This window comes from Trachypithecus francoisi, unplaced genomic scaffold, assembly GCF_009764315.1.
Source record: "Trachypithecus francoisi isolate TF-2019V2 unplaced genomic scaffold, Tfra_2.0 Lachesis_group15, whole genome shotgun sequence".
NCBI lineage: Eukaryota > Metazoa > Chordata > Mammalia > Primates > Cercopithecidae > Trachypithecus > Trachypithecus francoisi.
This window is the reverse complement of record NW_022681460.1, coordinates 80,287,427-80,302,341: the sequence shown is the minus strand read 5'-3', so window position 1 is coordinate 80,302,341 and position 14,915 is coordinate 80,287,427. Positions and strand designations below refer to the sequence as shown.

Here is a 14,915-nt window from a genome sequence, read left to right as displayed (position 1 = left end):
ATAACACAGTGAGATCCCACCTCTACTAAAAAATTTAAAATTAGCTGGTTGTGGTGGTATGCCTCTGTAGTCCCAGCTACTCTGTAGGCTGACATGAGAGGACTGCTTGAGCCTAAGGGGACAAGGCTGCAGTGAGCTGTGATCGCACCACTGCATTCCAGTCTAGGCAACAGAGCGAGACCCTGTCTCAATCAATCAATCAAAACATTAGTGAGAATGTTTTGAATACTCTAATGCAATATAAAATATATTGTACCTTGATTTTCACATCGAAATAAAGATGTCTTCTGCTTTGTCAAAGACTGTTATATATGAGTGAAATCATGATATATAAACAGCTCTATGTCATTTCTATCCTGCCTAATAAACAGGTTCCTCTGTATTTAAGAAAATATATTTCATTTATCCATCTAGGAGCATCAGACTTCCTCTGATCAATATGGGCAGGCTCATAAAAATATACTATTCAGCTTAAAATAAATAAAAATATTTCTCCAAATATGAGTAAATTAAGGAGATAGAAAAATATACTATTCTTGGCCAGGCATAGTAGCACACACCTGTAATCCCAGCACTTTAGGAGGCCAAGGCAGATGGATCACTTGAGGTCAGGAGTTTGAGACCAGCTTGCCAAACATGGTGAAACCTCATTGCTACTAAAAATACAAATTAGCTGGGTGTGGTGGTACACGCCTATAATCCTAGCTACTCAGGAGGCTGAGGTACAAGAATTGCTTGAACCCGGGAGGTGGAGGTTGCAGTAAGCTGAGATGGTGCCACTGCACTCCAGCCAGAGCAACAGAGCAAGACTCTGTCAATAAATAAATAAATAAATAAATAGTATTCTCCATTAAGATGGTCTTTGCAGATGCCTTAAGATACACAATAGTCATCCAAGATAACTTGGGGCCTTGAGAAAAATATACTTTCCTTTATTCTTTTTTCTCACCCTCTTTTTTTTTTTGAGACAGGGTCTTACTCTGTTGCCCAAGCTAGAGTGCAATGGCACAATCATGGCTCACTGCAGTCTCAACCTCCTGGGCTCAAGTGATCCTCCTGCCTCAGCCTCCCATGTAGCTAGGACCACAGGTGTGCACAACCACACCTAGCTGAATTTTTGAGTTTTTGTAGAGATGGGGTCTCACTTTGTTGCCCAGGCTCACCCTTTCTTAAACCTCTGTTCCCCTGAGGAACAACCTGGATGTCAGTTGTCCGACTGCTTGAATAGAAGACAGATTTTACTAAATGTTACAGCTGGAGAAACAACTGGAAATTTAACACAGCAGATTATCTAGTTTGTCAATACAAAATAAGAATTCTTTAGAAGTTATCAAAACAGTATGTTGGGAGTCTTTTTAATTTTTAGAGTAAATATGACACAACGGATAGCTTTAGAACAAGCTAACATTACTACGGTTCAAGCATGTGCAACTGGTACAGTTCAGTAGTACATAAATGACTCAAACAAAGGTACGACAGGTCAGAAACTTAAGTTACAAAATATAGTCAATATTACAATTAACACAGAGAAGTAAAAACCATTGCTCTCAGATTCTGCACACTTAAAAAAACATAAACTATACAGTAATTGAAATTATGCATTTCTACTCAGATTATTAGAGCGTATTACAAACACACAGAAGCCAAAAAAGTTATGGTCACATTTTGGTTTTGTTCCAGTGGTGCACAATCACATGAAATGTTACATCCGTTTTGTGTGAAATAAACATTTGGCTGAAGTGCAATAGCTGCTGCATTAAAAATATTTCCATAAAAATGCTTAGATTAAAATCTTCCTGAACATTAGGGTTCTAATGTTCAGGATTATTTTAAGAGTCCTTATGAAGAGTCCTTAAAAATTATAGAAATAGATGTAGTTAGGAAATTTCAGTGTGTTTGTCTGTTTTTTTTTTTTTAACGTGAGTAAACAAATACTGGATTTAAAGTGCAGCTCTTTCTCCTCTCCCTTCGATTTTCCCACCCCCAAGAAGATCAGATCTGTATTAATTTTTAGAATTTCCATTGAAGATTAAATTGAGCAACAGTCAAGTCTGTTTGTTTCGAAAGTCAATGATGGCCTTCCACAGTGTGCACAGCATCCCTCCCCTGTTTAAAGACACAAGAACATGGTGAAAAGAACATTTCATTTGAAACACTGCCCTTGAAATAGAAAAGTGACTTCTTAGCTTTCATCTGCTCTGGTCAGAAGAAGATCCCAAAGTCTGATCAGTTATTATGTATTCTTTTTGTATATATTTTCTCATCTTCCCTCCATTCCTTCTCTTTTCACTCCCACAAACTGCTGTGTCCCAAAACATCATTTTAGATTTTCAGCATTTTTGAAATTTGTCTTTATAATGGTGGGTATAATAGTTTTCTGCTTGGGCTGGGTGCGGTGGCTCACGCCTGTAATCCCAGCACTTTGGGAGGCTGAGGCAGGCAGATCATGAGGTCAGGAGATTGAGACCACCCTGGCTAACACGGTGAAACTCCATCTCTACTAAAAACACAAAAAAATTAGCCAGGCTTGGTGGCGAGCACCTGTAGTCCCAGCTACTCGGGAGGCTGAGGCAGAAGAATGGTGTGAACTTGGGAAGCGGAGCTTTCAGTGAGCCGAGATCATGCCACTGCACTCCAGCCTGGGTGACAGAGCGAGACTCCGTCTTGGGAAAAAAAGTTATATGCTTGGCCTTAGTTAATAATAAATTATATCAGATTATACCAGGCTTTTGGAGGGCAAGTCAGCACCTCCTCCAAATATTTATTGAGTATAACACCATCATGAACTCAATTAAAGCATTTGTTTAAGGCAGCTTCAGAACATCTGCATGGACTTAGTCTGCATATTATTCAAAAAAATTCTTCCAGTTGATTTTCACTTACTAATATAGAAATATTGGTTATTAGAGCCCTCAAAAATAGAATGGTCCAACTAACTCAGTTTACTCAGAGCAGCTAAGAACTAGAGAGCTCTGTCCAGAACTGCAAAGCTAATTAGAGACCCAGCCTGGGCAGGTACTCAGACTTTCTTATATTAGCCTGGTACTCTTTCTATCGTGACAACAGAAAGAAAAGTGGTACCTTAGTCTCAAGCATTTTAAGTCATCACGTGTAACATAGTAGAGAACATCCAATAGTGTATAATCTTCAGCCAAAAACTGTAGAGAAAGTAAAATATGCACAAAAGTAAGATGTTTTATATAACTTTAATAAAGCACAAACTCTATTTATAATGTAAACCTTGACTATAATTAAAAATGAATCTAAAAATGAAATTACTAAAAACACAATCTTCTGTGATTATTAGGGGAAAGGCCTCCCTATTACTCAATAAATACAAATAAATGCATCCAGGCCGGGTGCAGTGGCTCATGCCTGTAACCCCAGCACTTTGGGAGGCTGAGGCAGGCAGATCATCTGAGGTCAGGAGTTCGAGACCAGCCTGGCCTACTTAGTAGTGAAACCCCCCCCCCCACTAAAAATACAAAAAACTAGCTGGGTGTGGTGGCATGTGCCTGTAATCCCAGCTACTTGGGAGGCTGAGGCAGGAGAATCACTTGAACCTGGGAGGCAGAGGTTGCAGTGGGCTAAGATTGAACAACTGTACTCCAGCCTGGGCGACAGAGTGAGACTCCATATCAAAAAAAAAAAAAAAAAATACAAATACATCCATATTAACTTCCAAATGCAAAAAGATTACAAGTGACACAGAACTTCTGAATGGTCTTCTAATGAACAGATGAGACTCACTTGTAATCACATCTGCTGTTCAAAAACAAATCTTGTATTTAGAAGTTCAATGCTATGTAGCTTTGTTTTTTCTCAAGTGGATAAAAAGTGTTCCTGGAAAGGTATTGCCTATGCTTAATTTCTGAACTTATTTTTTCATGGTTAAGCAAAGGCACTTAACTGTAATTCACCATAAAAGCAGAATCTTAATTTGAACTGCACCTTTACATTTTTAAATTTTATTTTTTTATATATAGAGAGAGAGACAAAGTCTCACTATATTGACCAGCCTAATCTCCAACAACTGGCCTCAAGCAATCTGCCTATGCTTCCCAAACTGTTGGGATAACAGGCGGGAGCCACTGCACCTGGCCTGAAGCTTTGAAATCAAATAAAAAAGGGCAATTATTTAGTAGATTATCAATTACTATTCCATAATTGGGATTTGAACCTAAGTTAGAGGAATGTATATTCTGGAGTTGTTTAAATTTATTCAGCTGTAACTTGTTAAATGTAGATGTCCGAGGTGGCCCAAAATTCTCTTAGTTAATAAATTATCAAGTCAAAAGAGATATCTTTCTTATTTATTTTAAAAATTTAAATATAAAACAAATTAAAACAATATTGTATTAAGAGGGCCCCTCTATCAAATATTACAATCTTTTAATGTATGCCTGTGTGTTCATATAATGAACATAAACAAATGCTATTCACGCTCATTACAAAAGTCTATAGGGGCCAGATGCAGTGGCTCATGCTTGTAATCTCAGCACTTTGGGAGGCTGAGGCGGGTGGATCACTTGAGGCCAGGAGTTTGAAACCACTCTGGCCAATATGGTGAAAACCTGTTTCTACTAAAAATACAAAAAATTAGCCGGGCATGGTGGCATATGCCTGTAATCCCAGCTACTTGAGAGGCTGAGGCGGGAGAATCACTTGAGGCTGGCAAGCGAAGGTTGCAGTGAGCTGAGATTGCACCACTGCACTGCAGCCTGGGCGACAGAGTGAGATTCTGTCTCAAAAAACAAAATCAAAAAAAGTCTATATGGAGCACAAAGGAATTAGATTATTATAGGTAAAATATGGTTTATATAGAAAATGTTTCTGAAATAAATCGACTAGATTCATTTTATTAAGTAGCAATAAAATAGCTGCTGCCTAGTGAAGTCTAATAATGTTGAAAGAGAATCAAAAATTTAACAAACAGGCCTGGCATGGTAGTTCATGCCTGTAACCCCAATACTTTGAGAGGCTGAGGTGAGAGAATCGCTTGGGGCCAGGAGTTCAAGACCAGCCTGGGCAACATAGCGAGACCCTTTCTCTAAATTTTTTTTTTTAATTAGCTGGGTATGATGGTTTATGTCCATAGTCCCAACTATTCAGGAGGCTAAGGTGGGAGGATCACTTGAACCCAGCAGGTCAAGGTTGCAGGGAGCTATGATCACTGCACTCTAGCCAGGGTAACAGCGAGACCTTGTCTCCAAAATAAAATAAAATAAAATAAAAATTAACATACAAAGAATTAGAAACAAGAATTTTTAAATTCTATCTTTATTTTTTTCCCACTCTTTCTGGTTCTCATTTCAAACATATTAAATTCCTATGTTTTTAGGATGTTCAGGACCACAGTGCTTTTGCCTGCCTCACTGTCTTTGTACACACTGCAGCCCCACTGCACAAGGTTCTTCCCTGGTCTCCCTCCCACACCCCTCCCGAACATACATACAATTGGCCTATTTACTCCCTCATATTCCGTTAGCCTTCAGCTCTTTCATCCCCTTCTCCAAGAATCTTCCCCAACCTCTCTCTCTCCCTGTCTAATAACACCTGATACCTTTTTCTTCATAGAATTTACCAGTGGAGAATCACATTTGTATCTGTGGAGTTAGCTGATTATCACATGCCTACCCTGGTCTGTAAGCCTCAGGAGGGCAGGGCTGGGTCTGATTTGCTTACCAGTGTCTCCCTTGTGCCTGTCACATAGCAGGCACCCAACATTATGAAATGAAGTGAAAGAATACTTGTCCCAGAGACAGTTTTCTTTACCCGGCTTATAGTGTCTTCATCTGCTCCATTCACTCTCAGCCAGTCGGTAAGCTCAGAATCTTCAGTATTTGTGCCAGGAGAATTTAGGTGAAATACAGGCAGTTCAGGAATTTCTAGAACAGAATTTTGGGAAGATATTCTTAGTTTCACCTAACAGAGGTCATCTGAGACCCTCACAATCAACAGACATTTATTGATACTTTAAAAGATTTTGCTCTATCAGAGAACAGTTCATAGAAACAATTGAGTTTGACAGTATAGATGATAATATGAATAAAACTCAGACAAGTGAATTTACTAGTAAACAAGGAGCAAAAGCAATAATGAAATGATACTCCTACGTTATACTTTCATATCAAATTTATGGTTTCTTAGAATAAACTCTGTGCACCAAAATTATACTGTTTTTCATGCAATAAAGATGAACACAATTAGCAGAGAACTATATAATGATCATAATCTCTTTTTCTACTATGAAAGAGCCATGTATCTAAACAAATAACTGAGAATTCTGTTTTCCTCTAAATGGGCTAAATAACATTCTCCCCACCTATGCCTTTTTACTACTACATCTTTATTCTATTTAAGCCTCTTCAAATTATAAGGAAAAAAGCTAGAATACACAGAATATAGATGCAAAATGACAAAAAAAAGTATTATTTATTCTAGTAATCTCATTGTGAAATCTTTAAAAATAAAGAAAGATTAAAAACATGGAGAGCCCTATTTACCTCAGGAATACGTAATCTCAGGAAAAGATGATTATGAATAATCTATTTTTACTGTACTTATAGAAATGAGTTTGCTAGAGTTAAAAATTGGATTTCTTTTTTTAAAGGAATTCCTGCTTGCAGTCATGGTAGAAGTGACAAATGCTGACTTAGCCACAAATAAAACTTCGTGTTGGCTTGCTTGGTTTTTTGTGGCAGCCTGGCTGAACAGTATTACTATAAAGTTTTCTGCTATTCACCTATGGGTTGGGACTTAAGCTTCAGGTGTTTAATTTCTTGGTCTTTTTCTTCAATAGCTCGATGAAGGAGTGCTTGTAATTCTTTCTCTTTCCGAACCAATTCTTCCAGTAATCTGCAGAAGAAAAATATATTAAGTGGCACAGGGTGACCTTCTATTGTTATTTTTATTTTTTAGATACAAGGTCTCTCTCTGTTGCCTAGGCTGAGTGTAGTGGCCCGATTATAGCTCACTGCATCCTTAAACTCTTGGACTCAAGCGATCCTCCCATCTCAGTTTTCCAAGCAGCTGGGAATACAGGCATGCACCACCATGCCTGGCTAATTTGAGTTTTTTTTTTTTGTAGAGACAGAGTCTTGCTATGTTGTCCAAGCTGTTCTCCGAACTCCTGGCCTCAAATCGTCTTTCCACCTCAGTCTCCCAAAGCTCTGGGATTATAGGTGTGTGCACATGCCATTGTGCCAGGTCTAGGGTGACCTTCTAGACATGAGCTATAATAAGCACAAATACCCCTGATTTTATTGAAATACAGATTCTGGTCCAGTGCCCCTGGAGTGAGTTCTGAGACTGTATTTATAATGAGCTCCCAAGTGACACTGATGTCGCAGGTCCACAGACCCCCGTGTCCAGAAGCAAAGCTTTGGAAGACTGTGCCTACAGACAAGAATTGAAAACCTCCACCACAGATTGTCTGCCAAAATCTTCAGAGATATGTTCTGCTATTTCTTTTCATGACCATAAATGTCAAAAATATAAATATGGGATACAGATATTAACAGACCTATATTTTACATATATGGATGCCCACTGAAAAAGTTGGCAAATGTGCATAATAGCATAATCAATGCAAATCAGAAAGGTAATCACTTTTTGTAAACTATGAAAATTTGAGAAATAGTCATAGGTGAGGTCGCCTAGAATATCTGGCACATACCAAATTCTCAATAAATGTTCATGGTTGTTGCTACCATTGTGATTGTTACTATTAGTCCTCTCCCTTCTAAGGGGGAGGGGGTGAAGCGGGTAAAAGGATAGCTGTGTTCCTGTTACACTCAGTTCCTAGTTGGCATCTGATGCAGTCTCCAAAGAAACAAGGAGAAACTGTGATATTCATACCAAAGTTCTTACCCACAGAAGGTTTGCTATGCAACTGAGAGCCAACTGGTAACCTACTCACCATTTCCAATAGAATTTCTCAAAGAAAACATTCCAAGTTATGAAAAGAGGTGCCCTAATTTTTTAGAAAAGCATCTTAGTGTAACTTGGATTCAGAAATAATAATTTAAAATATATCATTATTAAGATTATCGAGATAAATCGTTGCATAACCTACAGCTCTTAACAAGCTCTATTTGTTTCATTTTCTGAGTATTGATAGATTTAACTCAAGACCATGTTCCATCGAAAAGTTGGTTTCTGCTTCACTTGACATACTCTGAAGGCAGCATCGTGCAACTGACAGATCTGGGCTTGTGTCCTGGTTCAGCCCTGCACTTCCTGTGTTAACCTTACATAAATTACCTAATGCCTCCAGGCTTCAGTTTTCAAATTGTTTGTAAAAAAGAAAACTAAAGCTTTCAGAAAAGATTACTGTGAGCATTAAATGAGATAGCATAGGTACAGTGCCAAGTCAGTGTCTGGTCTTTAATAAGGGCTGTTCTGTTCCTTGCTGCCTCAGTCCCTGGAAAACAGCCTTTCCAGGGCTCAGTGGGAAGGAAACCTGCCCAGACCCCCAGGCTCAACCCAATTCCCACAGGACATAAAGATGAGATCCTCAGATAGGAGAAGGGATCACAGCTGAGTAAGTAGCAGAGGTGGGACAAAAGTAAAACACAATGAGAGGTAGACAGAGAAGGTGGGTGAAGGAAAATAGTTTAACAAAGACAGCTGCAGGGTAAGTGTGGCGCACAATGAGGTGGATGAAGCAGCATGAACTAAAAACTAGCAGAGGGAGCAGAAGGTTGGAGGGAGCCTTCTTATCTACTCCAAAACAAATGATATCCAAAGAAATGGGCAGCAAGCTCCGTGTGAATGTTTAAGTTGGCAGTTTTTTGATCTGGTATGTATTTTTGTCCTACTTGCTAAGTTATACGTATAGGATGGTGATGGTATCTTCTTACTGTTTTCTCAAGGAACATAGTGACATTTTCTAGAGTTTAACCTGTGTTTGTCTAGACTATGTAATTTCCTTTTATCTTTTGTTAAAGTGAATGAAATGTGGACTGAGAAGGACTCTGTACTTGCATATTTGAGTCCTCGTGGACAAACTATAACTTAACAGGTAGACAAGATTGAAAACCTAACTTAGGAGTGTGCGTCTGTAACCATAGCTGAGTCTTGGCTAATCCCAGGAGCCATCTTCAACCACTCATACACTGCTGAGTGTTCAAATAAGGTGAACACCAACCCATAACAAATCTAGCTCTTTCTGTACACTTCTGATTTCTGAACGTCACTTTACTTTTATTTTCTGTAAATTTGTTCTGGCCATGAGGCATCCCTGAAGTCTCCCTGAATCTGCCGTGATTCTGGAGGCCACCTGATTCGCAAATTATTTTTTTCTTGTTCAATTAAACTCCATTAAATTTAATTTGTCTGAAGCTTTCCTTTAACACCTTAAACACCAGAACTTTAACACTGGAAGCAGAGTATTGCCAGCCCACCTCATCTGCTCCAAATCCAGCTCTTAGAGATATGTATCTTAAGAACAATCCAGTATATCAATTTTATTTTTACTTTGTGTTTATTTAGTAGTGCAATATTTTGAAATCAAGGCCACTATCTGCCTTTCTGTTCCAAAACAGTATGGCAAGATCTGCCATGAGGTCAATTTTTAACCTTGGATGGGCAGGAGTGGTGAGGTGGATTGGTGGGTAATTCCAGAACTGCAGAATGGGGAAATTAGATAAAAGGCAGCTCCTCTTGAGATAGGTTTTTGTTTTTGTTTTTGAGACAGGGTCTTGCTGTATCACCCAGGCTGGAGCGCAATGGTGCAATCATGGCTCACTGTAGCCTCAACCTCTTGGGCTCAGGTGATCCTCCGAGCAGGATAAACCTGATTTCCCTTCATCAGTGATCATCCTAAATATTCTAAGCTTACAATTTTTAATATGAGAGCTACAACCTTTCCTAAAAACACAGTACCATTTCCTCTAGATTCATTTTGCAGTAGGTATGCCTTTATATTTCAGGTAGTATTCAACTGAAAATTAAAAGGACCAACATGGACAGGACTGGTCCCTTATTTCGATTACTTGGTTTTTGTACTAAAGCAGCTGTCCTTTCTTCAAATCAAGGATGAAGCAAACATCGTCCCTCATGTCACTTTTCTGCGGGTGATGGAGAGCCGTGGGAGATATTACTGAAAAAGGAAAAACGAGGCTGATTATCTGTAGATTTCACAGATTCAAATGTAAATATGTACAGGAAAAAGCAAAAATGTGTGGGTTGTTGTGAAAACTGCAGTTACGTACTAATGTAATAAAGAAATGTGGGTAAATGCTAGTCTTTTCAACAGAGATGGGCAGATGTGAGCAGCAGGGCCTCAGCTAGAACAAAGAGACCCTCAGAAGAGAAAGGGGGAAGCTGTGAAGAAAGTGGCCGGAAGCCCTCAGAGACTGCAGATGGCCCAAGCGTGGTAGACAGACAGTGGCGCCAGGGTGGTGAGCACAACGCTAACCAAATAGGCCAAGGAGAGAAGGGAAAGGAGTTGTGTCTAGGCTGCATTAGGAGAGGCAGGTCCTATTGACATTGCCGGGTGTGTAGACAGGAGGTTTCAGGACCAGAAAAGCAGATGTACCAGCTCTTCGGTAAACAAAGTAGCTTTGCTATCTGTGTAATTCTAACCAGAAGTCGTGGGTGGGAAGGGGTCAACCAAATCAGTAATGAGTGAACTTTCCTCCTCCAGAGATCACAGCAGGAGTCCAAAAAACACCACCACTTAGGACTGGGCAACAGAGAGTAACCTAGACTATCAGACAACTTCCATAATGATGGGGTGTTATCCTTGGACTCTTGCTTGAGAAGAGGAGGAATGAGGGAAACCAAGATTTCCATGAAGTCTCAGAAGAGAAAAGACCCAAGTTCCTTCCCACTAAATAGTAGAGATAGCAAGAGCTGGGTTTCAGAGGACAAAATTGGGATACGAAAGTCAAAGAGGCAGCTCCCTTTATTAAAATAAGACTGCTCTATGCACATCATAGAAGATGTGTCTATACGGATTTACTTAACCATGCAACCAAATCTCATGTTTCTGAATATAGGATGAGCTTTTACCACTTGTACTCATTTTGGTATACAAGCCTGCCTTTAAAAAGCTAAACTTTATGACTGGAAATAAGATATTTTTAATCTCCCTGGTGAACAACTAGAATTTTCAATTAAGGTTTCTAAATATTTGAACAACTGTTATTGATTCACTTAAAAAAAAGTTTTTAATGCAAACCCAGAGTAATAAAGTTAGTTTCCCACATGTCAACTGTAGGCAGTACAGGAAGCTACAAATCATAAAAATTCAGACCTTGAACTGTACCAACAACATCTGTGAAGAACAGGAAACATTTGCTGTTAACTTAATAATCTGATTTTGTGGGTTCTATGCTACCAAATTATCAAAGGCAAATTATACTCCAGATATGTTACAGTATATCAAAAACAAAACAGAATCATAAATGTGGTCAACTATCTTCCCTTTTAGGTTCTAAAATACAAATCTTTAGCACCATTAATTAGTTTTGTTCCCTCGACCTCAGTAATCTTCCTCTCCTATAAGAACTTGACTGGGCTTTCAAAAACATGAGCTTTCTGTTCTTTCAGCTATCTACCGGAAGGTACATGCTGCTCTGAGCCTGTTTCTTAGACAGTCCATGAGGCTATTAACGAAGCTACTAGAAAAATCTTAGGGCACTTGGAGATGAAGAAGTAATCAAATGCTGCTGAAAAAGGCTTAAATTGGTAGAGGCAGAAAGTGGTATTTGACAAAAGAGGCTAAACTAAACCTCTCTTGTTTTATAAAGAAAGGCATTCAATCAAGTTTCCACGAATGGGATAAGGGAATCATATTCTGTAGACCAAAAACACATGCTCTTTAGTAAAAGTAAAAGAAAAGAAACCAACCCATTTTAGTGTAGGACTTACCTATTGGTTTCTATTTTCATCCTTCCAAGCTGTACATTCAGTGACCGGTGAGCACTCTGGGAATCATGAGACACAGTAGAACTGAGCGTGCTCACGCCTGAGGTAGCCACGGCATCTTCAATGACAGCCTGAGGTCTTCGGACAGTTTGATTTGAAGGCTGTTCCTCATGGTCATCTTCTACATCCAAGTCTTCTTGATCAGCAGTATCACTCTCAGATGCAAGGCTGAAATGTGGCCTTAGTTCTGTTTGGCATAATATCAATAGTAGTGTTTATAAAATATGACTCATTGCCTTAATTTCTTAAGATATGAGTGCTACCCTCCTGCCCCACCATCAATAAGATATATTCCAAACTGCTTTTCCAAAAGTGAGGATGGATTTCTGAGCACTCAGATTTGTTCTTCTATTGAACTTGCAAAATTCACAAGATATGATCTAATTCAAACAGAATGATCTAATTCAAGAATGATCAATACATATTCACATTGCACATATGTGGGGAAAATGCTAGAAATCTGAAAGAAAGGCAAAGATATAAAAACCCTTTAAGAATATTTAAAAGTGTTTATACAAGTAAAGTTCATTTTCAGATTACACAATATCTGGCAACTATTAACTTGCTTACAGATAAGGAAACTGAGATATACAGAGATTATGTAAACACATGTGAGTATGCAGAATACTTTCTGCCTATAACATCCAAAATGTAAGGGGATGCAGAGCAGGTGCTGAAAATGCCACACACAGGCTGATATGTTAGTAAGACTATCTCTCTTTGACTATTAGGCTGATTTCTAGTGCGTGTTCTCCTCTAACCTGTTGACTAACCATTGAAATTTAAACTACAGAAGCTACAAGTTTCCAATTTAAACACACTGTATAACATGAGATCATCTGCCTGTCAGTTTAGAACTTGGATGACATTGTGGCTGGGCACAGTGGCTCATGCCTGTAATCCTAGCACTTTGGGAGGCCAAGGCGGGCAGATCATGAGGTCAGGAGTTTGAGACCAGCCTGACCAACATAGTGAAATCCCGTCTCTACTAAAAATACAAAAATTAGCCGGACATGGTGGCGTGCTACTTGGGAGGCTGAGGTAGGAGAATCACTTGAACCCAGGAGGCAGAGGCTGTGGTGAGCCGAGATCGTGGCACTGCACTCCAGCCTGGGCAACAGAACGAGACTCTGTCTCCAAACAAACAAACAAAAAACTTGGATGATACTGTAAACTAAAAATAAAATTCTAAGCCCCCCAACTGACTGAAGAACCACCTACCCCCAGGTCAAGGGGATCCCCAAGAAAACCTGAAAAAACTAGCTCAGGCCATGATGGGAAGAAAGGTCAGATATTCCTTGTTATACCTCCTCCCTTTGGAGTTTAGGCACGACTGACCAGCAATACCATTAAAATAAAGATCATAAGGCTGACAAAACAGACTCTTTGTAGCAATAAGATACCAAATTCCAACCTGACTCTAGTATACCATCCCATGACAAACAACAGTCCATAAAGGAAGTCACAGTATTTTGCCCCAAAATATATTTATTTGACATATTTTGGAATGGTCCTGCAAAGTCATCACTTGTGGGGGAAATCTGTATTCTGTAGACAATCCCTTCCCTTTCCAGGTCTTTTCCTGATCCAGAAGAGATTCAACTAAGAGTCTGACACTTCTTAAGGTCCAATAAGAGATTTTACCATCTATTCTCTCTGTAGTTTGCTACTTAGGGGCTTCATCTACATAATAAGAACCTTGGCTTCCACAATAGCCCTTATCTTAACTCAAGCATTTCTTTATGCTGACTTCAACTCTTCAGGCAAAGCTTAACTCTTTCAACCAACTGCCAATCTTCGAATCTACCTATGACCTGGGACCCCAACCACCTCCCCACCTCCCAATCCCTGCCAGATGTCCTGCCTTGCTGGGCTGAATATCTACCTTATACATATTGATTTATGTCTTTGCCTGTAACTTCTGTCTCCCTACAATGTATACAACCAAGCTATAACCCAAATGCCCTGGGCACATGTTTTCAGGACCTCCAGAAGCTCTGTTACAGGCCATAGTCACTCATATTTGGCTCAGAATAAACTTCTAAATAATATACAGAGTTTGGCTATTTTTTATTAACAATATCTTCCCATAAGAAAAAATATTATCAATTGTGATTAAATCCTTAAACTTGGTCCACAAAAAGGAATTACAGTCATAATTTAAGTGAAATCAAGGTAGCAGAAATATTGAATTTTGACTCCATATACTCTGGCACATAGAACATTTATCAGATCATGGAACCTACTAAAAATCTGATGAAAGTCATAAAAACTCTCCCCAGAAGAAAAACACATTCATGCAACATTTTGCTTAGATTTCCTGGTTTTACCTAGATTTTGCTATATTTGCACAGACTCCTGAAGCTTCTCCCAAGTTCATGAACCACAGGTTAAGAGCCCCTGTATAGAGGAGGGGAGTCCAGTGGGAGCTATGGAGGACCCCATCCCACCATTCTTATATGGGCACTTTGGCAAGGTCATCAAAGTCCCACCAGCCAAATCCTCTAGGTAACTTTTACCTTTACCCTACTTGATCTGTGAACAGTATTTTCGTCTAAATCTCTGGCTGCTATTTCTCTTCTTCAGAGCCTTTTTATCTACTACCTGCCCCCTTTTTATGCTGGAACCTGGGGTTCTATCCTTCACTTTTTTATGTTTCTACTTTTGCTCCATAGATGAGCTCATTCAAATCCATGAAGGTTAAGTACTTCTGACATGTGGATGACAAACTCTACACCTCTAGCCCCAGTCCTATTACATCTAGAACATCCTGGACATTACTGTTGAGTAGGCACCTTAAATTCAACAATCTAAAGAGAACTCATCATCTTTTGATTGTAACAAAAACTAGAGTGTCCTTCTTCAAAGCCGGGTTTACACAGACCTGGCTTGCTTTATCCCTCCTTTAAAATTCTGTATAGTGGTTTTTAAAAGTGCATGACAGAAATTTCACCATCTTAATCATTTCTGAGTACACA

The 14,915-nt window shown here is 39.2% G+C and overlaps 1 protein-coding gene across 5 annotated transcripts in view; it reads right to left on the bottom strand.

The window, feature by feature from the left end:
- Positions 1-1,339: 1,339 nt before the first annotated feature.
- MAP3K5 (mitogen-activated protein kinase kinase kinase 5) overlaps positions 1,340-14,915 on the bottom strand; it is a 254,408-nt gene continuing 240,832 nt past the window's right edge. For 3 of the 5 annotated variants that reach the window (XM_033235351.1, XM_033235352.1, XM_033235356.1), the window contains 5 exons: positions 11,881-12,124; positions 6,746-6,858; positions 5,686-5,888; positions 3,082-3,158; positions 1,340-2,106 (listed from right to left, as the gene is read on the bottom strand). In XM_033235351.1, the coding sequence (XP_033091242.1) occupies positions 2,046-2,106; positions 3,082-3,158; positions 5,686-5,888; positions 6,746-6,858; positions 11,881-12,124 (698 nt within the window). In that variant the 3' untranslated portion in view covers positions 1,340-2,045. The remainder of the gene's footprint in view (positions 2,107-3,081; positions 3,159-5,685; positions 5,889-6,745; positions 6,859-11,880; positions 12,125-14,915) is intronic. The other 2 variants (XM_033235355.1, XM_033235354.1) reach the window with 1 other exon arrangement.